The sequence below is a fragment of the Patella vulgata genome, chromosome 8 (assembly GCF_932274485.2).
Source record: "Patella vulgata chromosome 8, xgPatVulg1.2, whole genome shotgun sequence".
Lineage (NCBI taxonomy): Eukaryota > Metazoa > Mollusca > Gastropoda > Patellidae > Patella > Patella vulgata.
The window spans coordinates 41,350,032-41,375,770 of NC_065886.2; the positions used below are offsets into that span (position 1 = coordinate 41,350,032).

The 25,739-nt window shown below is 33.6% G+C and overlaps 1 protein-coding gene across 1 annotated transcript in view; it reads right to left on the minus strand.

Moving 5' to 3' along the window:
• Positions 1 to 2,849: 2,849 nt before the first annotated feature.
• The window catches only part of LOC126829807 (ankycorbin), a 28,287-nt gene continuing 5,397 nt past the window's right edge, over positions 2,850 to 25,739 (minus strand). The window contains exons 3-7 of the mRNA XM_050559938.2: positions 24,694 to 24,802; positions 23,302 to 23,503; positions 21,018 to 21,106; positions 7,695 to 7,919; positions 2,850 to 5,212 (exon numbers count right to left, since the gene is read on the minus strand). Coding sequence (XP_050415895.1) covers positions 4,607 to 5,212; positions 7,695 to 7,919; positions 21,018 to 21,106; positions 23,302 to 23,503; positions 24,694 to 24,802 — 1,231 coding nt within the window. The 3' untranslated portion in view covers positions 2,850 to 4,606. The remainder of the gene's footprint in view (positions 5,213 to 7,694; positions 7,920 to 21,017; positions 21,107 to 23,301; positions 23,504 to 24,693; positions 24,803 to 25,739) is intronic.

Below are 25,739 nucleotides of genomic sequence, written 5' to 3' on the forward strand. Positions count from 1 at the left end.
TACAATAAAAATAAACAAACATTAATACAAATATTATTCTCTTAATCATAATAAGTATATTTTCTACACATTGTTCATTTACAATAAGTAAATACACATTTGTAATACGTGAAACGAAACAAAGATGGGAGCTTGCCAGACCCCTTAATACACCCACCAACAGCAATGTTAACCATAGTTGTCCTCGAACGCATTCACAAAATTTAAATGTCAAAATGTAACCAGGGAAATATCTCCTAGCGAAACACACTTTGGAATTTATGATTAAATTGTTTTTAGAAAAATGATTGGGTTATCTTTGAACAATCCCAGAGATTTTGATCCAGTTCTATCTAGAACTGTGTAGTGTATGGCATTAACAGGGTTTCAGAATAGGGGGATAGCTCTGAAATTTCTGATCAATAGAGTAAGAGAAATTGAATAAAATTTTGTTCACAAGAAATTGTTCATTGGCGAATGGACTGACATACAAGAGACGACAATATGGGTGTATAAAGTTAAAGCGAACAAGAGATTAATAAGTTAAATGTGACCCATCATCAGTCGCAATAATTTTAATATTCAGTATTTTCTTAAATATAAAATGAAATGATATTATTAAACATAACACCCTTGAAAACAATACAATACATTGATTAAAGAAATTAAATGAAAGGCTAATCAATGCCATCATAATATAATGTCAGTATCTTGTTATATGAAGCTACTCATGTTTGACCAGTGACGTCACAACAGGCCACATTTTTTTGGATACAAATGTTGACTTCTAGTATTTGACACTTTCTTATAAATCAAATTCTATGTTCAACCCTTAAAGATGTATTATTCATGATTTATGTAAGAGCTGGCTGTTCTTGCTATGAAAAATGAATATATATATTGAAAATTTCATTCAAATCAATTTATTCTTTAAGGCACCCCCCCCCCCCCCCCAATACTATAAATCATATGCATATGACTACATTGATCTTTAAGCGTCAAACACAAGATATACTGGCTATGTTTAACGGCCGTATTACGACAATACATAATTTTGTATGAATATTAATGACATAAATTTGAATAAGGTACAGGAATTAAATATGAAAAAAAAAAAACAAGTTGCACCTATTATTTTTATTAGTATGGATTTAAATATTTTGTTGACACATGGTTTTTAATTGTGGTCTGAAACCGCCTGCTTAAATAATGATAAGAGTTATGCACCTTTATTTTCGGTGAAAATGTCTGACAAGAAAAATTTTAAAATCTCAACACCGGATCAACCTCTTCCAATATCTCTCTGGAAAATTAGAAGTACGGTATTAAAGAATTTGTCTTGATGGCAGTGACACAGCAAGATTTCCATAAAATGGGAGCCACAAATTTTTTCAAATTTGTTTCAAAGTGCAGATGAAAAAGTAAATGTATGTGCATGCAACCGTAGTTGTATAATAAGTACATCCACCAAAAAATCTATATACCAATATCAATATACAACTGTATGGTATGGTACTATGGTTGTCATTCTTTGCTTGATAAAGACAAGAGAACCCTGTCGAAACGTCTGAAATAAATCTTTCAAGTAACTTGTATTCCATAAATTGTGTCATCTGTTACTCTCATCCAGTTACTAAATGCCGCTCAAACAAATTGGTTCACATATATTTCCAGCTATATATTGATATAAGATATTTTAGTATGTTAAACATAATCTAAATTGATTTGAATTTAAAAAAAAAAAACAAAGAAAGAAAGAAACAAAAAAAAAAAACACTTCTTAATACGTAGATGTGCTTTGCAATAAAATAAAATAAACCAATTTATTTTATTTTTAGAGAATCACACCATAACTTGGGATTGTATTCAAAATTCCATTACAAATAGGTGGCACTTAATAGAAATGCTCAAGTAATTCTGGACAATTAACCATTGTACAATTATTTCTGCCATATTAATAAATATAATTGTTTCTGTGCGATGAATATAATATAACAACAAATATACACCAATTTTTGATAAACAACCTTTTTGTACATGGAAATGACCAATAATACCTATAATATGTTGAATGAGAGTTCGAGTCATTTTACTTATTATATTCATTTAATTAGCTATCAAAAGGTTTCACAATGCAGAACCTGAAGTACAGATCACTTCACCTGTTATGAACAAATTAAGATGTGGTGGTTACATTGAGTTTTGCTATTACTGTGTATAAACAAAACCATGCAATAACAGCTTCTCCTTCTACTTGATAAACAGGAAAGGTGTTGGATCAAAGACTATTATAGCGCCTGTCCTTTTTTTATGTACAGTGGCTGACAGTTACTCTTTTTACATCAGAGCCTTTGTATTCATTCATTGAAATATTTGTAAAGTAACTTTGGGTTGAAAATGGTGAAAACTATTTAGATACCAGATAATGAATGAAATATAAAGAATCTGTAATTGCCGGTGTTTCCCTTTATTTAAGCGGGTGTAACTTTATAATAACTTTGATTACATTAGACCACTAAACCAATGGGTCTCTACCCCCACCTATTCCAAACCGTCCACCAGATTGTCAGATTTTAATTATAACATATTAATAAGAAATCCTGGACAATTCAAATTCAAATAGTTCAATTAAAGAGTAAGACTGTTATATACATCCTTGGTTTAAATGGGTTTCATATACATGCATGTGGGTCAGTTTACAAAGAAAATTCATATAATCCTCATTCGGTTCATTCCCATATCGCTGACTCGCCAAGTTTTAGGTGAAAAATTTTGGTTATTGTTAAGGGGTTGAGTGGTCAAGAACAATAGACCCAAGCTGAAGGATAAAACTAAGTAAGCAGATAATATTGGGAGCATTTATTTTTAACACATAACATAACACATAAATTTAACTTTTTGCACGCATAAAGTGTCCAATATAGTCCAAAAATTCTAACAAATTTATTCTTCCTTGTTCATGTCTATGTTTCGAATGTGAGTTGAATTCTGACAAAATTCAAGTTCATGTAATTTAAGTGAAATATATTCATTTTATTAATTAGTGACTGAGTTGAATTCTGATAAAATCAATTTAATTGAACTATATTAATAATGACTGGTCCCTGCCTCATTAACGCTTTTAATCCGTTTTTAACTCATCAAAGAGTGCCGCAGTCGACTTTCCAAATTTTGGTGATTCAGCGATATGGGAAGACCCGCCTCATTCACATACTTGTATATATAACAATAATATTCATGTGTAATCCATTTACAAACTCCATTCATAATGTACAATGCCCTAAACAAAATTCATTCATATTGTACAATACACTAAACAAAGTCCTTTCCCATTGTACAAAACCATTCATATTGTACAATGCACTAAAAAAAATCCATTCATATTGTAAAATACAATAAACTTGGCTAAACAAAATCCATTCATATGAAACATTAACAATATCCATTCAGGACACAGATTTTAAATACAGTAAGCATTTACAAAATACTAACATTAATTATCTACTATGTGTCATATTTTCTGGATGATCAAATATTTTTCTTGAATCAAGTTAATTAAATAACCAAATTTGTGTAAATTCTTAATATATTGATTTTAGTCTTTAGTTTAAAGGAACAGTCCCAGATACATTTGAGTGAATTCAAAGGGTTAAATCGGGGTGAAAGACTTGCAAATCTTTATCCTTGTCCTGTGAAATGACCTAATCTGAATTGCTTCTTCCTTCAATTTCTACCTGGTATTTGCCATAAGTCTCCAAATTCCACAATCGGTAAATGCCTGGATAACCGTATCTGTACAATTGCTGCAGTCACAGCGATCACGATTATCAAGTGATTCATACAATTGAAGAGAGAAATTTCTTAAATGAATTACATGTATATAACCCTTTTAAGAAAATAGGCTATATCATGCCATTTTGGAATTTGATATTCATATTTATCTAATGGTGGTTTGTGAAACCTGGGATTGCCCCTTTAACAATACACTCTTGTGCTATAAATAGACCAGTATGATTCAGGTCCAACAACACAATGTGCAGAAAAATCACATATCTTTGTTCACTTCTGATGAATCAATTATTCATGTATCTTTACTAACTTCTGATGAGCTAATTGTATGTTTCTTTACTCACTTCTGATGAGACAATTAAACATGTATCTTTACTCACTTCTGATGAGACAATTAAACATGTATCTTTACTCACTTCTGATGAGACAATTAAACATGTATCTTTACTCAATTCGGATGAGACAATTATATACATGGCAAACTAATATATAATTACATTTACATTACTGCAGTATTCAACGAAGGATTATCTACCTTAATTGTGTATATTTCAAGGTTGTAAACAAATCAGCTTTAACATTAAACATCCACTATGTGTCTGTTTGTATCAGGATTAGATTGATCAACTCATATTCTAGCCATCTCTCTGTTCTTATTCTCAAGTTTAAATAAATCACCATTACATAATGTTTAAATTAATATATGTCTAAATGCAGTTAAAATGGCCATTTCAAATTTGTTATTCTAAGCATTTACAGTTAGTGTCTTGAAATAAAAAACAAAAACAAATCATAATTGGTGAAGTGTTCCCCAAAATAGAGAGGAGTTATCATATATTCAGTCTTTTTTCTCCTCGGATAATTGGGCTTTCAACTTTTTATTTATCAAATTTTGTTGTATTTTAGCTCTAAGGTCAGGATTAATATAGGATTGAATTCCTGTTGGAATGGTGACCGGAGTTCGTGCGGACGATATTAGTCGTTCTGGAACTATTGCCGGATGTTTTTCGCTGGTTTGTGTAGTTGTCACAGAGATTTTAACAGTTTCTGTTTCTAGTTTGGAATTATTTGTAGATGTTCCCATGGCAACAGCGTCTGGTGATTTCCTGTTTTTTGAATTATTCTTAGAACATGTTTTCTCACTTTTCTCCATATTTTCTAACAGTCCCAAAGCTGGACCTGGTAAATTTTCAGTGCTGTAATTTTCTACAGCATGCAATTCATTAGACTGCAATATCCTTTCCATAGCTGGAAAGTCATCGATCTTAGCTTTCATCACCGAAGTTAATACATTTTTATTTTGAGCAGGGCCCACAGCCGATTGATCTATCACACGAATGACACCAGGTGGTGTGTTTGCATCACTTTTAACATATTGAATGACTGGTGTCACATGATGGTAGTGAGGTTTTTCTGATGTTATTTTATCACTTGAAACGTCATCCTGAAAAAAAAAAAAAACAGTAGTACAAATTAAATTCTCTTAGATTCCCTAATATATTTTTAATATTTAGGGTATTTTATATTTTTAGTATGAAATGTGGCAGCTTTTATATTAGGGATTTTGTTTTGCTCCACTTTGTCTCTTGTCACAGATATTGAAGATATGATCATATTTAGGCTTCAAACAATGTTTTTTCCTACAGGAAATTAAATATTGTTGCACCTACTCTCTACTGTCACTAATATGTTTATACAGTGGCATGAAGAGGTCCCAATGATATATGGGCACCAGGGCTGTCGGTAATTTTTCACGGTTGATTAGCAGCACTGCTAATCAAAAAGTCCAATTTTGCCAAATTTGATTAGCAAATTTAAAAATTGATTAGCAGTTTTTCAGTTTCAACATAAAACACCTAAATAACAAGATATTACTTTAGTTCATAAAAAATATGATTAGATTCCATTCTTACTAATCTTAGATTTTTTTAGGACTGCCACAAGTACTTGTGACAGTTTGTGAATGTGATGTAGACATTTAGTTAGGTCTTATGTCTGAAGCCAATTCTTAACAGTGACTTCCGAAGCCCCAATCATTTTAATTGTTATTTTTTATACGTTAGAAATCTTCGTTAGAAAACAATTTCGTCTGCTTTTTATCGTGTATTGCTTTTTTTGTTCAATCGGGCGCACCTCGATTGACTAGACACGTGATATTTTACGGGAATTTTTACTTTGATTTATCATTTTACAATACGTTAACATTTATTTTTTTATATTTTATTTACAATACGTAGAGGATACACTGGATTTATTTCTTTCAAAATATCATATAATTACTTGATGTCTCGCAACGTGAGTGGTACTACTTGATTCCCTGTTTCCGGTTTAATAGTCCCTATTCATAGAGTTATGTCCCTGTATTACATAGTACCGTATAATGAATTGTGTCTGGGTAGTTCGAGAAGAAAATGTCACACGGAGAATTCAGTTTTGTTTATAAAATTTTATTCAACATTTTATACTCGTTGAAATTGTTGAGAAAGCTTTCTAGTCTTCAAATGTGGATTATCCTTGTGTCAATATCCAAAATGACAAGCATATTAATGATTCGCGGTTACTGCGAATCAAAAACTTTAGATTTTAATTTTTGATTAGCAACGGACAAAATATGTATCGCAAATTGCGCTGCGATACTGGTTGTCGGCAGCCCTGATGGGCACTCTCATTGATTGTATGTCCCTGATGCATCATTTTTAGCACTATAGAATCACTTGCAAACTACAATACTGTGAAAGATAATTCTCTTTATAGGAAATGAAATGAAATGGGGTTTAACGTCCTACTGCTTTGCTCCTAGACTGGACTAATGAAGACGGGCATACGCCATACAGTGTGCTATGAGGGAAAATTTTGCCCAGGCAGCGGCGCTACGGCCTACTCTTATATCGAATTCCAACTGCCAAGGGATCACTTACGTGCACGCCAATTTGTACTCGGAACCTCGGTTTTTCGTACCATTCGAACGACTAGACAGCTATCCTTGTCAAGCCCCCCGTCCTGCATCACTGACAAGGGGAAACCACGCCGGAAAATCTGGATGAACTTTTTCAGCCAATGCAGGGATCGAACACCCGACCTCCAGGCTAGCGAGCCAGCGTCTTACCCACTTAGCCACGTGATCCCCTCTCTTAATAGGAATATCAGTCCCAAAATGGTTCAATGGCATTTTCTACATTTATTTATCCTTAGTTAGGGTTTTCGTAATAATATGCTTAGTCGCTTACCCAACTAATCTGGACTGTCGGAACAGTGGGGTTTAAGGGATTTTAAGTAAGATTAAAAAAAGGCTTGAGGTATGGACCGGTCATTTGAAAGATTAAAATTTAAATAGTGATTTATGAAAATTGTTTCGCATTAATTGGCTCCACTGGTCATTTATACATATAAAAATACAATCTACTAACTTGGTTTGGCCTGTCAGGACATTAATATGCAATTAACTTTCCACTGACTTTGTCATTATATTATATAAAATGTTATAAAATCTCAAAAGGCACAAATCAACATGTCCTTTATTATATAAAAACATAGAAGTATATATTTGTATTGTTCATTGTTAAGTTCACTTGCTGTAGGTTTATTCTGGGCAATATGGTAAAAAAAAAAGTGTACCATACTCGTTATAGCAGCCCCCTTTTCAAAGTTCCTGTACCCGCCCCTATAACCTTTTGCCATTTTGTTGTCACGCGAAAACAGTATTGATAGTCCTTTTTTAAATCCGATTTAATAAAATCCAAGCTCAGACATTTATCTTACGTTAGTATTTTAATTTTGGTTTTCCTAATTAAATGTTAATATTTGCTCGGATTAAGACGTGAGAGGTGATATTTTAGCTAAAAATGCAAAGGGCACATCAGCATCAGGTATTAATATGTGGAGTGTGACATAGGCATATATAATAAAAGGAACATAATATAACCTACCTCATTAGATTGTTCATCAACTTCCATATCATTTAAATCATTAACATTACTAGTTAACAGATATGATATGTCAGTAAAACTTCTTGCTTGGGCAGCCATTATGGCCGTATTACCAGCATAATTCTGTATTTCTGGATTAGCTCCCCTTTTGAGAAGCAGACTGACAATACTTTTCTTCTCACATTCCACAGCATGGTACAACGCTGTTCGACCACTTTTTCCATCCTAGATAAAAATAAACAAAATTGATTTATTTGGGCATTAATTTTGTAACCCCATTTTCCCCTCCTCATTAGGATGTTTAATCCCATTTCATTTTGTTTTTTGTACCCAATTTTCCTTTCAAATTTGTCATTCCTTAACATAAGTGGATACGACAATATAAAGGTCAATTGTAATTTGATTGTATAAAAAACTCAAACTGTCATTTACTGGTGTTCAATCTTAGTGCATGGGGTTATAATGTCAGTTTTAAATTCGCCCAATTAATGAGAAAAGCTTGCTAAAACTAAACCAAACTTAGTTCATTTCTTCAGGGTCTTGATACAGAGAGAGAGAAATGGGGTTTAACGTCCCTCGACACAAACTAGGTCATTTTGGGACTAACACATGGTTCAATTGTTTTTCAATAATTCGCTTGTGCGTAGGGGTATTTAGCAGTGAAAGAAAACCGGAGGACTCGAAGAAAACCAACAAAAATGGACAGGCGACCCTACTCCTTATCACGCACAACTGGGGGAATCGAAACCCGGCCAGCTGACTCAATGACAGACCGTATGATACAGCGCGCATGTGCTAACCAATCGGCCATCCAACCCTGAGGGTCTTGATACACTTTGAGTCTAGTAAACAATTTTCAAATTGTATGGCCTTGGTCAGTGATTTGGTTTCCTCCTACTGCCAAAGAACCCTATTCACAAGTGAATTATTGAAATAAATTTACCATATGTTAGTAGAGGGGTTGGGTGGTCAAATGTTTAACGCAATGAGAAGGTCTGTCAAGTGGCGTGGTTTCAATTCCCCGCTTGTATATGACAGGAAGTAGGGTTGCTTGTCCAACCTCGTTGATTTTCTCTGGGTCCTCCGGTTTCCTCCCATTGCTAAAGAAAGACTCCTACACGCAAGGGAATTATAGAAATTAAAATTGAACCATGTGTTAGTCCCAAAATGACCTAGATTTTGTTGAGTGGACATTAAACCCCATTTCTCTGTCTCTCATATGATTGTATTTGAATAACCTAGGTTAAGTGGACACCTCTCTCTCTCTTGCTAGTGTTAAAAAAATAATTTATACATGTAGATTTTAAAAAAAACCCCTGATTTCTGCTATGATCTTAAATTTTTTTTCTTATTGCAAAAAAGTAAAGTCAATTGTGGTTGTCATATAATCTGAGTCAAATGGGTTGTCACTATTATGAGCATATACTCCCACTGCTGTCATTGGGGTCGACTGGTATTTGTTTGAAAATAGAATTGAAAGTAAATTGTGGTTTCAAAGTAAAAATATATGAAACAGTCATTTTAATTGTTGGTTTATAATTTAGACAGATGTGTAGACGGACAGATTGACGAACCAATCATTTAAATATTGTAAAAGTTGAATCTTTAAAAGGAATATCAGTCCAAAAATGGTTCAAATCCGTTCAGTATGTACAAAGATATGTGGAATTGAAATTCAATCTACCGGAATCTATGCAGCTCTCTATGTAAAACTGTTTCAATGGCATTTAGTAATTGAACTAGAGTATACAGGTCACAATTCTATGGAATACAATTACTGTTTGTCAGCATTAACTAAGCATTGTTGTGTACATGTATATATTGTCCTGTCATATTTTCATTTTTTATCATAGCTTGATAATGACTAGAGAAGCCTAGTCGAAACGTCGCTCAGTAAAAAGCAGTAATTGTATTCCATAGAATTGTGACCTGTATACTCTATGTAAAACAAGGCTGCCACCATCTTTATGTTTTGTAAAATCTGGTTGATGGGCTTGTTTGTATCCGACTGAACCCATGCCAGAGTAGTGTGGTCCTTATTTTGCAAAATTTGGAAAATTTAAGGGGCTACGACCCTCAATTCATGTTGGAATTGATGAGAAAAAAATAGAAAAAATAAATAAATAAAAAACATTTTAGAGGGTGCTACCGCCTATCAAAGTTCGAAGAAAATGTGACTTTTTGGCATTTTTTCAATTTTTTTTATTTCTATGAAAAAAAGTTATACATGAAAAGAAATGTTGTTTCCTGGTTAATTAGAATGTGAACAAGACAAAAATAATATTTATAAAGTTACAGAAGTGATACCAGTGTTTTATACAGAGGTTCGAAAATTGGCAAAACCAAGATTTTTCTGGGAGATTGTGTCTTTTTCCTAAACCTTTACTTCTAGCCTTTCTGTTGTGGCTTCCGGTGTAAACCAAAGGGTCCGTCCACAGACTGATGATGTTTTAGCTTATACGCTAAACCACTTGGTCTCATAGTAAGACATCATGATTTTTCTGGGAGATTGTGTCTTTTTCCTAAACCTTTACTTCTAGCCCTTCTGTCCACAGACTGATCATGTTTTAGCTTATACACTAAACCACTTGGTCTCATAGTAAGACATCATGAATTATTATTTCATCTATATACGGATGATACACAATAATTGTACATTTTGTTCAAACCTATTAAAAGTGACTTTCAAAGCTGAATATTAAAACTTGTATTGCAGACATAAAAATTTGGATGAAAAACAATTTTTTGAAACTTAATGCAGATAAGACAAAATATTTGGTTATTGGGTCTTCTTTAAACCGGAAAAAACAGGAAAAAATTGCATTGTCACTTCTCAGTCAGCCAGAAATATTGGTGTAATTTTTAATACAAATTTTTCTTCGGAAAATCTCATAAACAATATCTGTAAAATAAGTTATTTTAGCTAAAATAATGTAAATATTTATTGTTGACAATTACTGTCTTCCAAGTGATAACACTGTAACTCAGGTACCATTTAATCTTGTGTATCAGCACTTATTTCTTTCACTTTCGTTTAATATCAAATCTTTGTTTAAAAATTCGTAAAAATCATTTATAATCATCCAAAATCATCTCATTTTTACTTGTGAGTGTCCAATTTACAAATATTTAATTTCCTGACCTCTGATCAAAAATTAATCATTATACATCAATAATCAATTGGGTTGTTTATTTTTTAACAGTGATCGAGAAATTAAACGCTGGTAAATTGGACACTATTTATCAAAACTGAATGGTCAGCTTTAAAATGGAAATAAGTACAAATTGTATGATTTTTGGTGATATTAATTGATTTGATATTAAACAAACGTGAATGAAATCAATGCTAAATGCACAAGATTAAATGATACCAACTTACAGTGAATTAGCGTTATACTGAGAAAGATGCCAATCTCATCAAGTTCAGCGAGAAGACTTTTGAGGTTGATGCCCCAAAACTGTGGAATAGACTTCCATATAAAGTATCAGGTCATGTACTTCTCTGTCGTCATTTAAAATTTCTCTTGTTTAGAAGATGGAATAAGGAAGTTTATCTCATCCGGTCGGTCATGTACTTTTCTGTCATAAACATTACACAGTTTTTGGACCAAATTATCACTTTAAGACCTATTGTCGACGATATTCATAACAACATAAAAGCTGTGCCAGGTTATTTATACATTTAAAAACTGATAATAAAATCTAATTATCAATTCTAAAAATGACAGGAAACCAGTGTAGTTTATATAGAATTGGTGTGATATGATCCCTGTATAATATGTTTAACTTTTGCAGTTTGTCAAGTTGTTTGAGGGTTACACCATATAGGACAGAACTACGTGAGAAATAACTAATAATATTAGTGTATTAATATTGACGTATTTCACCTACGTGAGAAATAACTAATATTAGTGTATTAATATTGACGTATTTCACCTACGTGAGAAATAACTAATATTAGTGTATTAATATTGACGTATTTCACCTATGTGAGAAATAACTAATGAATATATTGACGTATTTCACCGATGTTTCTTAAATTAAAACAACTTTTATACAGATATTGTTTTTGTAATTTTCCAAAGAAAAATTTGAATTAAAAATTAACCAATATTTCTGACTGACGGAGAAGTGACAATGCAACATGTATAGATTGATCAAAGTTTCACTTTTCCCTGTTAAAAAGAAGACCTAAATATTCTGTCTTATCTGCATTAAGTTTCAAAAAATTGTTTTTCATCCAAATTTTTATGTCTGCAATACAAGTTTTAATATTCAGCTTTGAAAGTCACTTTTAATAGGTTTGAATGAAATGTACAATTGTGTATTATCCGCATATAGATGAAATAATAATTCATGATGTCTTACTATGAGACCAAGTGGTTTAGTGTATAAGCTAAGCTAGATCGCTCCGAGGGCAGACCCTTTGAATTACACCGGAAGCCACAACAGTAGGGCTAAAAGTAAAGGTCTAGGAAAAAGATACAATTTCCTGGACAAATCTTCTGTAACTTTATAAATATTATTTTTGTCTTGTTCACATTCTAATGAACCAGGAAACAACATTTCTTTTCATGTATAACTTTTTTCCATAAAAATATAAAAAATTGAAAAAATGCCAAAAAGTCACATTTTGTTTGAACTTTGATAGACAGTAGCACCCACTAAAAATGTTTTATATTTTTTTTTTTTTTCATTTCTTTCTCATCAATTCCAACATGAATTGAGTGTAGCCTCTTAATTTTTCAAAATTTTGCAAAATAAGGACCACCCTTGGTAGATTATCTGTCGTTGATATTTCGATTTTTTTTATTCCAAATTAATATTAGCAAAGATTAAGCAGTGAAAAATTTGGTATTTTCTGACAATTAATTCAAAATATGCAGTTATTTCACTGAACATCTACACCAAGTTTTAATATTATATACTTCAATCAGAAGCAGACTTATTTAGTTCTAAAAGTAGTGACGGACAGACAGTGTTTAGCCCAAGCAGAAAATGCATATCATCAGACAGACAGGCAATCCATTCACATATTGAACATCTACATGTTGGAACATTCCATCTTAATAAGAAACCGAGTTATTGTGTTCCAAAAGGTTTGAAAAACAAGACAGTTCTTAGCCTTGTAAAATATGTTTGTTAATGAAATCAGTCAGGACATTCACCTGATGAACATTTAAAGTTTAAAGATGCATTATGTAAGATCTAAATCGGCCTAATGCAGGTCTTTATTATTGCTTCAAATGTTATATAAACAATAATTCAGACATCTATTCATAATCCTATAATCAACTCTCTAGGATATCGGATGACAAGAGTTTCAACATTTAAATAGATTTGAACACCAGCAAGATTGAAATATTTAACAAGTCTCGCTTATCAAGTATTGCTGCTACATGTACAATAATAAACAATATACACTACAAAACATCAAACAGTCATAATTTCGCACAGAAAAAAGTAATTTGGCTGAAATTTTCAATATCGGTATATATTCATTTTGAATTATGTATTTTTGAACAATTATAGGAAGAATGGCCAGATCTTTATCTAATTCTTACATAATGTGTCTTTAAACATTCTAACTCAATCATAGTTATTGTATTCCAATAAATCCAAAAGGCTGGGGTCAATAAATTTCAACATCAATGATATCTTATTGGTTCAATTTCCCTGTAATTTCATTACCTTGTAATTTATAGTACATATCTGTCCTTAGGCATTTACCTTTTCTGCTAAATATAGATAACTATTAAAATTTCTCAATTTCATTAACTTCCTGTGATGAGTTCAAAACTAATAAATAAAACTGATGTATTTTTCTCTCGAACTGAACCCAATTTAAAATAGGTCAATTAATTCTTAAAGAAATCTATGACATCTTAATCAAAGAAAGCAATCATCCATTTTTAGATCATTTGTTTATTACAACTCGTCAACCAATTATTTTATTTTCAAGCTCTACCTCATAATAAACTATTTCACCAACTATTTAAGGTGAAAAACCTATAACTCAACAGATGTAGTTTCACCAACTAAAAACAGTGGGAGGAAACCATAGGACACGGAGAAAGCTCTGAGGTTAGACAAGTGACACTACTCCTTGTCACATAAAAGGTTGGAAATGCAACTTGACTCAATGACAGATTTAAAGCACATGAGTTTGACCAAAAGGCCACCAAACCCGTGAACCCCCTCCTAAGCAGTTTAGAAGAAGCAAACAAAATTATATAAATTTGACCAATCAAGGTACTAATGAAATGAAATGGAGTTTAATGACCTACTGTTCTGCTCCGACTGGGCTAATGAAGACGGGCATATGCCATACAGTGTGCTATGAGGGAAATTTAGCCCTGGCAGTGCCAAGGGATCTTTTACGTGCATACCAATGTATACACGGGACCTCAGTGTTTTGTCCCATCAGAACGACTAAACAGCTGTCCTTGTCAGGCCCTCCATCCTGCACCACTGACAAGGGGAAACCACGTTGGAAAATTCTCTGCCAATTCAGGGATTGAACACCCAACCTCCAGGCTAGTGAGCCAGCGTCCCCCCTGTGGAGTGGCGGGCATGCTCCACACAATGAGGTTCATCTTTTTCATTAAAACAACCTTTTATCTTTATCCTCAAAGGATGATTCCTATTAAATTTAAAATCTATTGAGCCATTCTGACTACGGGTAATATATTTTTAAGATTAGCTAAATGTGCTTCTTAAAGCCACCCTGCTGAGCCCCCGTGGGGACAAGCAACTTCATTTGAACAAATCTGAATAAACACAATTAAAGCTGATCGCTAATTGAAGGATTCAGAATCCTTTGCAAACTACAATATTGTGCAAGCTGAATTGCTAAAAGGAATATCAATCCTCTCTTCAGTTAATTGAGGTCGTTAAGAGGGTTTCACTGTATATTGTTGAGTAAAATATTCTGTTGACCCTATTCAAATTAATTAATCTATTAAAATTTTGCTTCCAATCCCTCTCAAAACATTGTATTCGCAAGGAAACATCCCAAGATATAGAAAATCTTATTTTAAAGCCATGTTTGTCATGTAACTTGAATGAAAGAGGACCCATTTTCAGAATGTATATTTAAGCCAAAGTAAATTCTTAGATTATCTTCTGCCAACTTCTTTTTAAGCCATTTAATTGCCAGCTCAAACCCCTTAATGTTCCCAAAATAGCCTACCAATTCGATCAAGAAATAATAACCGCTCCCTAAGCTGGCAGACAATTAGCTGTCGGTTTGCCAGTTAGTAATTCCCTGCCATTTCTGCCCTGTGCTCGCCTAATGGGTGTTTTTCAGGGAATCCAGTATTTTTCTAGTAAGATTGGGTGTCTCTACTTTCCATTAATAACAAATCTGCCATACTTTTATTGGGAATAACTACCGGTACCCTATAAATACTTTTGTGAGAATGTATTTGTGATATGTCTTGGTAATCAATACCTTCTACGATGATTAAATCTCACATTCACACTCAGTCATGTTGTAGAGTCAGAGTGATTTCTTATCAAGCCCATTCTGTTGTCAACCTACTATAAACAATAACATGTGAACCACTTGAGAAGTTCAATCTGATTAAAACACAGATACAATTTCGTTTCATTTTTATAGTTCAAAATTTCGATTTTACTTGTCTTTACTACACTTGGATCTGGAAGCGTTGTTATTTAACTTGTGTTCTGCTTGAAATGAGGGGTCAGCCAATCAAATGGTCTGTCCAATCGAGCGTTTGACCTTTTTTGCGCGGAACTGTGGGTAGACATTAGCGGCAATAGAAATCAAAGCAAAGCAAAAGTAGATGGCGTTTGCTAATTGGTTAATCAAATGACTGACGTAATCGGGTCAAATGTTGCTTGCTTGGTACCTGACGTCATAGAACGTGAACTCCCTCTATAACTTGTTAGATCTACATGTAATGTAGGCCATCGAAAGTATAAAAAACGAAACGAAATATAGATCTATATTTTAATTAGATTGTTGAGAAGTGCTTTTTACGATCCTGAAAGTTTTGGGGTATAGGTTCAATGCGACGAGAATATTCATTCACTATGAATAGCACAATGGTTGACAAGCATCCCCGCAACTTGGCTGTAATAAGTCTCATGGAAAAGGCAATGAAGTTGGACCTGGACCATGTGGTCGATCTCTTCACTAAAATATACGCAAATTCAAGATTTGTTCTTTTTTGAATTCAAGAATGACTTAACAAAGCGAATGATGAAAAGATATGTTGTATTTCGATTTTTACTCACAATAATACGATAGTTTGCATCAAAATCATAATTATTGGGTTTTCTGCGAGCAGTCTGCACTTCATTATTAAATTATTGCATTTCTGCCAGTAGTGGTTTTTTATAATTTTCATGTCTCTGAGTAAAAAAAAGCTCTATTTATTAACACAAGGTACAATTTTATAGATACACAATTACTAAGTTTAATACTAAGCGACGTTTCGACGAGGATACTCTCGTCTTTATCAAGCAAATTATACAAATATGTGAATAGTAGGCAAGTATATACAGAATATGCAACAAAGATAAGAATCAAATACAATTAAATCTTTACCTTTGATTAGGGGGCCATTTACAACAAAACCTACGCAACGGAAACTCTTACAGGGATTAAAAGGAGGGGAATCCTATTATTTATTCAATGTATTAACACTATTAATGGGAAACCAATTAACCTGAGCTATATATAAACAATAATATAAAGTGAAGTGTGTATGTATGGGAGTATGAAATACTGCCCAACTCCGCCAGTCTTTTTTCAAACTTTTCTATGGAAGGCCCTGAGCTCATGCCTTTGGCGCTCATGAGGGACCAATTTATTATTGAATTATTGCATTTTTGCCCTTCAGTGGGTTTTTTTTAAAAATAATTTTCAGCTTTCTTTATCTCGCCGATCAGTGCCTGAAATACTGCCAAGCTGCCTCTTCAGCAGTCTATTTTGTAAAATTTTCTGGGTATGGAGTAAGCACCTTCATTGATCGATGAAGCCCCCTCAAGCTAGGGCTACACCCAAGGTTTGTCCCTCCCCCACCGGCGGTTAGCACCGCCACTGAAACTATTAAGCATATACCGTTCGTCCCAAATTTTTTTAACTGAAATCGTGCCTTCGCACCGAAAAAAATGGCTCAGAAATCGCTATGGTTTCATGAGGAATTTTCTCTTTATTCCGCGGAGAATTTTTGCTTGATTCCTCAGCAATTTTTCGCTACGATTCGCTTGGAATCCACTGTGTTTTGCCATGCTCCCCGAAAGGAATTTGCGAGCCTTTCATCGGCTTTTCCCGCGGGCTTTTATACGGTAACAGTAGTGTTGTTATTTCTCAAAGTATTACAGAATGTTTCATTTATCGATTGGCCAAAATTTTTCGTGCTGGAAGTTATTCACGCTCAGGAATAGCTGACATTGCGTGGAATTTTTCTGTGGTGTACATGTATTTGTTTCTCGAAGCATTTCACTTATTTGTATGTTCCGATTGGGTCATTTACAGCATTTGTAAATTCTACTTTCTTACGTAAAAGAGCAACCTAAAACATTTCCACTGAAGGACTGTTTAAATATTTTACAAAAAGCAATAGATCTACATGAACACACAAATGTCCCTGTTTTGCTGAAATTTATTAAGTCTATATCCGTTAATATCCAAGAAGTAATGCACCACATTGTGTGATTGTAAAATTCTACTTGTAGAATGTATAAAACTTGTTCACTTGGTGAATGAATACATATCAAATAAATTGCCAAATTTGTAGAATATATATCACACACAACACAGTAAATCTGCATGCCTCGGTGACCTTGAAAATTTCCATTGCCTTCAAGGGAGTTATTTTATTTTAGAGACTAACTCAAATACAATGTAATGGTTATATCATCAAAAATATATTTGCAAAGAACAATAGCGTAAGAATATACATGTAATCACAGAGTTGATTCATTGGCTAGATTTGGCGGGTAATATGACACATGACATGATTTATTAGGCATGGAATGTTTGAATGACAACTGTAATTTAGTGTCATGTTAAAGCCCATCGTATTTAATTTATTCATATTAATAATAAAACATTGTGATGTATTCGTGCAAGGTGACCAAGTCCTAATATTTGAAAAAAATTTATGAAATTATAAATGTTTATGTTTATTTATATTTACTCTTTACTCTTGTCCCCCTTGATTTATGATACATGGAAATGTTTGACGCGAATTGTTTCTTTCAATCAAGAGTAATGTAATATTATGTTCAAGTCCATCGCATTTATTTTAATTTAAAGCATTGTGATGTATTCGGGGAACACGTGGCTAAGTGGGTAAGACGCTGGCTCGCTAGCCTGGAGGTCGGGTGTTCGATCCCTGCATTGGCTGAGAAAGTTCATCCAGATTTTCCGGCGTGATTTCCCCTTGTCAGTGATACAGGACGGAGGGCCTGACAAGGACAGCTGTCTAGTCGTTCGGATGGGACGAAAAACCGAGGTCCCGTGTACACATTGGCGTGCACGTAAAAGATCCCTTGGCAGTTGGAATTCGATATAAGAGTAGACCGTAGCGCCGCTGCCCGGGCAAAATTCCCCTCATAGCACACTGTATGGCGTATGCCCGTCTTCATTAGCCAAGGTTAGGAGCAGAACAGTAGGACGTTAAACCCCATTTCATTTCATTTCATTTTGTGATGTATTCATGCAAAGTGACCCAGACATATTATTCTTACTAAATTAGTAATAATAAAGTTTGGTTTTAACTCTATTTACTCTTGATTAATATGAAAAAAAAAAAAATATATATGTTTTCTTAAAGGGGGAGATTATTTTTTTATAGAGAATTAGCTTTCTTATAACATTTATATTGTATACGATAGATTCATAACCTTGATTAGTTAGAGGAAAATGGGTTCCTATAGATTTCTCAAAAGCCTTTGTCTGTATATTGTCACAGCGTACAAGTATATCCCTTACATGTATGTATACATCTATGTATACATAATTTGTAAAATAACAATTACATGGCGCTGACATTTTTGTGACCTTTACACACACACATCCACCCATATTGTTTTAATGCGTCATACGTCATAATACATTACCGGTACCAGTAACAGTCAAGATTAGTTAAATACTTTTTGCGAACTATACAGCATATGAATATAGTTCCTATGTTGGACCCAACAACTCAATGTTTTGGCGCGTTTCTGACTACCAACTTATCGTTATGCACATTGCGGAGTGATTTATGATGTACATGTATGGCACTGTGTTTAATGGATGGTTGATTTAGATTAACTGAAGCTGCGAGAAATTTAAAATTTGGATTTGATAGCAGCCAATGATTAATAGATTACATCTACTTCCAACGGTGTGGAAGTTATAGACGAAGAAGTTATAGATGAAGACCAAATGATACGTTTAAGAAATTGTAAGTTGTCAACTCTTCGCATACATGTATAACCCCAGGTAATACATGTACATGTACGTTCAAAAATTCATTTAACCGATATAGATTGCCGGTGAACGTTGGGTTATTATTCAAACTGCCCCGTACATTATACAATGTACATGTACACGTTTACACGGCAGCATTAAAATTTATTGTAGACAATATTAGTTTAACCCTCGCTTCCTCGCTCAAGATCAACATATATGTATTCAACTTAAATAAAGTACATTTTTCTTCAACATGCTAGAATCAGGATGATATCGGCACGCAAACGATTCACCATGTTCCACCACAAAACTCTGCAATTCATTCGAAGACCAAAAGTTGTTGTATGGGACTGTGAAAGGATATCTGACAATTCATAAACAAAATTGACTGTCACTAGATAAGAGAACATGAAAGAAAAATAGAAAAAGTCTGTGCATTACCATGTTTTTATAAGTATAGAATGAATAAACACTTGTGAATGTATGAACTGTTTCTATTTTTCTCGTGTTCTCTTATCTAATGACATTCAATTACTTTTTTGAATTGTCAGATATACTCTTACAGTCTCATATAACAACTTTTGGTCTACGAATGAATTTTTAGTGAGCAGAAATTCGCCCATGTATCTGTTATCACCCGTCACTTCAGCCAGTTATATTAGAGGGATAACTCGTGTTTTCCTTTTGCGTTCGTCACTTCCTATTGTTGAAACATTGATTATTTATCTATCGTAGCAATGATCTCTGTGATAAAATAATATTTGGAACGTGTTTAACCAGTTCTATTACATATGTGATAATGACTGGCACCAATATTGTCCTTTAACATAAATTTAGAGTATAGTCTATTTTTAGTAATTAAGTTAATGTGGACAGCGACCCATTTCCCTGCACAGCTACATTAAAAAAATTGTAAAGCAACACATTTTATGAGAAAAGTGTCACGATCGTGTGCCCTTTATCATCAAATGGTTCTACTATGACGGATAATCTGACAAGCTTAATCCTAATGAAAGGTAACTATACTTTCGAGCTAGATATCGATGACATTATAGAACGGTTTATCAAGAAACAGCCACGCCCCTTATTCTACCCATTATATTTGGAGTCATAATTGCGGAAAACCCTATTTTAGACTCTTGTCAAGTTCTCCGTGCCCAAGCATATTGTAAAAAAAATAAACCAATAGTTTATGTGATGAATTTTCTTGATACTTTGGTGTTTGACAGTCTCTGTCACTTTTTTTTTTTTCTATTTTGCTTTCTTAAAACTACCTGTCCAAACAGTCCAGAACTGAATTTTTTGCTAAAACTAAAACATAGCATTTGTAGGTACATGTATTTAGTATGTTTTTATGTAAAATCCTAGTTTCTGTTTTTTGTCAAAGAGACGTCTGGTTACCACAGATATACGCCAGAATGACAATAGAGACCATGTATTTTTCAGAAAGTTTTAAAGACGGCAGAAAAACACTCCCCGCACCCTCTAAGCGCCAAAGGATACATTGTCTTAGTTTAGGAATCTGGCAAACACACTACTGCGAAAATTCCTGGACCCGCCCCTGGTTAGTAAAATGTTTTTTGATTGCTTCGCAGACTCAAGCTACGATCAAGGGCAGACAATTTGAATACGTGAATACCCCATGGATGAAACCGAGAATGACCAAACATGTAATATCATGAATTTAGCAATTCTATTTATCAGAAATCACTGAAAATCAATAGACATCTTTGCCCCATGACCATGGACAGTGTGTATAAATTCAAGGTCAATCGAATAATAACTTGAGCCTATAATGGACCAACTGCCTGAATGACAGACAGGGGCGACGACAATACCTGACTACATAAAAATGAATAATATATGTTTAACAGTTGTTTTAAACTTACCAATGCATCAACATCCACACGCTTATCAAGAAGTAAATTAATCATTCTTTCATCATTTTTTTCCACAGCTGTATGTAATGGTGTTAAACCTTAAAATATAACATTAAATAAAAACATTGTAAATTATGGCATATGAAATGCGTTCACAAGATATTTTTCTAAATGATTAAAGCTACATTATGTAAGATTTAGATAAAGAGCTGGCCATTCTTGCTATCATAGTTCAAAAATAGATAATGGAAAATGAATATATTAAAAATTTCATTTAAATCACTTTATTCTGAGTGAAGTTATGGCTGTTTGAAGTAACGTAGATTGTTTATCAAATTGTAGCAACGATACTTGACAATCTATTTTATTGTTAAATTTTTAAATCTTGCGTCCGTTCTTATCCATGTAAATCACATTCATTGCATGGTCTAGCAAGTTGATTATGTTCTTGTCATGTGAATAAACGTCTAAATAATAGTTTATATAACATTTGAGGACAAAACAAAGACATGTACTGTAATAGGCAGATTTAGCTCTGCATAATGTATCTTTAATGGTCAAAACTCTTGACAGTAATAATCAGTCAGTGATGTTCTTGTGAGTCAACTGGATGATAATTCTAGAGAACGACAACAAGAAATAGACAGGGGTGTGACACTATAAAATATAAATTATTTGGCCAATGTTCATTGCTATTCATTAGAATATAATTTCTATCAATTGAAGTGCAGGCAACTAAACTAAACATGACAATGACTAATAATGAACAAGGGGAGCTAACTGCATTACATATTGCTGTCTATAAGAGAGAGAGAAATGTGGTTTAACGTCCACTCGACACAAAGTAGGTCATTTCGGGACTAACATATGGTTTAATTTAATTTCAATAATTGGCTTAGCAGTGGGAGGAAACTGAAGGACCCGGAGAAAACCCACGAGGTTGGACAGGCGACCCTACTCCTTGTCACGTACACCCGGGGATTCGAAACCACGCCAGTTGACTCAATGACAGACCTTGTGATACAGCACACAGGCCTTGTGATACAGTTAACCATTCGGCCATCCAACCCCCCTGCTGTCTATAAAGATTTAAACCATATTCATTCATCACCCATCCAGCCTCCATGATAAACACATGTTGCCAGGCAACAACAAAACATTATTCCTATCAACAGCCGCTAAGTCATTCAATTATTCAATTAATCAATAAAGGTTATCTCTGTATGTATTTGTATTAATATTGTAATAGCATACTGAATTTCAAAATGGTTTTAACTCCTGATCATTCAAACAATCTCTAATTCTAATCTCTAGTTCAAAATAAAAGTCACAGTAAACATATATCATGGTCGAGAGAGTACCAGAGCAATAACTCGACAAATAAATTTTTATGCATAGTTATTGCCACCCCTCATAAGGTATAATTGTTGCCATGACACTACCACAAAAACAAGACACTATCACTGAATTTTGAAATATTAAATGTAACAATCATAGGTCTTCATATACATCAAATAAAATCAATAATTCATAGTAATTCATTTCGGGATAGATCTCAAACAACAGTTTCAGGGGAAGATGTGACTAAACGGTTGCAGGTACAAGACCTAAATTACGCTTACTATATATTCTTATATAAGAATTCCTGTCTGTCAAGCAGTAAATGGGTTGCGCTCTTTATAAAAGCCTTAAGATGGGAAAGGGAGGTAATAAGACTTTACCTGAATCCAAGTAAAACATTGAGCACTACCCTTGTGGATAAAGCATATTATAAATATAATATACATTATAATTAATATACTACCTATTGAACTTGATGTTATTTTATAAACATACGGTCAAATAAAACATTACCTGTGTTTACCCTTGCTCGACAGATCCTAATTTGTTTTTAGCCAAAATCGCCATCCCTAAATATTTTTTTTCTCATTTCCAAGGTCCTTTAAATCGGTCTTTCTGAAGGCATTGAAATTTCGGTATAGTCCGAATCGGCATGATTTTACAGAACCTTACTCATTAACTAAGCTAGAAATTCTTGGACATAAATAATAAACACTTAACAATATTTGAAATGGCACCACAAAGGTTTTAGAATGCAAGCATGGATGTATCGTAGTTTATCAAAAGATTAAATTATTACTTTACTTAATTTTATCCAATCTTACCCCACAAACATCTTCAAAGAATTAAAGAAAAAAAATTTCCGGCCGACCCTATATCTTGTTTGGTAACTAAATGTAAACACAGGTATTTTCTTACTTGGCCTGAGAGCAAGAATATTCTTTAACCTTACCAGCAAAGTTTCTGGTGTTCACCTCAATTTCAACTCTAGAATGTTCAAATAAAAGGTTTGCTATATGTGGTAACTGATGTTTAACGGTTAGATGTAGAGAAGTACAACCAGTATGATCGACATAGTTTACGTCTGCCTGGGCATCTAACAACAACTTGATAGCTTCCCTTAAATCTAACTTTATAGCCAGATGTAGTGGTGTCTGAAAAGATAAATTCCGGTTTAACAGTTTTAATTCTGCATCAACCAACCATGTTAATAAAGATGAGGATAGGCCATGCAGTGGGCTATGAGGGAAAGTTTGCTCAGACAGCAGCCCTACAGCCTACTCTTTTTTTTAATTCCATGATTCAAGGGTTCTTTTACGTGCACAAAAACTTTTATTTGTTAAGCCCCCTCCCCTCATCTGCACCAATGACAAGGGTGTAATAGGCTGAAAATCCTGCAGTACTTTCTCAGTCAAGACCAGGATTGAACAAGGGACTTCCAGGTTAGTGATCCAGCGCCTTGCTCACTGAGCCACTGTGACTCCCGAAAATAAAAAAACATATAAAATTTTACCAATATAGAGCAGGATTTTTGTATAAAAATGTATTTTTCTAAATGAGTGGTGAAGCGATTTAATTTATTTAAAATTTAAATTAATTAGAAATTAAGTGCAACCTTATTTGAGCAAAATCCATGTAAATAAAGGATACGACAGTGTTCTGTATCTTGGCTTTGATTACAGTACATTTCAGACATTTTACACAAGTCAAATTCCTTTCCCCATGGAAACCCCAAAATTTTTCAACAGAGAATTTCTAATCAGCAAAATGGCACAACTACTATAATATTTGTGTACAAAGTTTCAGAAATATATCTTGAACGATTTCTGAGATATATTCAGGAAGCAAAACCGAAATGGAAGAACACAAAGTCAGGCGGATGAAACCCATATCTCTCATCATAATACCCTACACAAGATAATAAGGGGCAGCACAAAATATAACTTCTAGGAGCTTAGGCCTACAGCTGGCTAAGAGAGAGAGAGAGAGAGAGAGAGAGAGAGAGAGAGATGGCGTTTAACGGCCACTCACACAAACTACGTCATTTTGGGACTAACATATGATTCAAACTATTTGAATAATTTGCTTGAGTGGGAGGAAACCGGATAACCTGGAGAAAACCCATGAGGTTGGACAGGCGACCCTACTCCTTGTCATGTACAAGTAGACATGTATCTTCCTCTCCCAAGTACACACTAAGTCAGCTAAGGAAACAACCTTATTCTAGTAACACTACATGTAGCTCCAAATGAACTCTACTTACATGTATGTGAAATTCTAAAAAAAAGTGTACATATCAATTTGTTTAGTTCCCCATTTTCTGTTTTTATATATTGTACATTACCTGTTTTTGTTTATTAAATTTATCAACACTTTTCCTGGCTAATTTCATCAACTGAATAAATTTCTTGATCATACGAATATTCTCATGTACTACAGCTATATGTAAAGGTCTGAAAATACAATTAAAAAGTTAACCAAATATTTCCTTTGAATGGCCCACTTCAGAGAAATCAAAATACTAACACAGTATGATTAAAATAATACTGATTAAAACTTAAACATACATTATGTAAGAGCTAAATCTGCCTATTGCAGGTCGTTCTTTAGGCCTGAAATGTTATCTACATGTAAATTATTAATTAGACATTAGTTAAAGATACATTATGGGAGATTCGATAACGAGTTGGCAGTTCTCACTATAATAGTAAAAACTAGATAATGTAAAGGCAATTTGCTAAAAATTTCACTCAAATTGATCCACTATGAACCAAGAACTAAGCGGTTGAAATTTCCAGCTAGCCTTGATCATCATTACTAAAGTCAGTACGATAAACAGCATAGTCTCGGTTATTCATTTAATCGTTAAATCGTGAAGGAAAGTTATGCAGTAAATCAGCTCATAATCCACTAAAGATCTCAGGCTAGCGATGCCATCTAGAGTTGATTATGGTCTGGATAGGTTAATTAATGTCTAATTAATAATTTAGATAACATTTCAGGCCTAAAGAAAGCCCTGCAATAGACAGATTTAGCTCTTGCATAATGTGTGTTTAACTTATCCAGGCATAACCAACTCTCAATGTTATCGCTAGTCTGCAATATTTACTGAATTGGAATCCGATCTGCTGCTCAATGCTCATTGATGATTAAATAAAAAAAAATGGATAATCGAGACTATGTTTTTGATTGTACAGACTTTAGTAATGATGATCGAGACTAGGCCTAAAATCCAATCACTAAAATCTTGGTTCAGGGTGGATCAATTTGACGGAAATTTTCAACATCTTCTATTTGCATTATCTAGTTTTTCACTAGTAAAGGGAGAACTGCCAGCTCTTTATCTAGTCTCCCATAATGTATCTTGGTATTTATATAATTTTGATGACT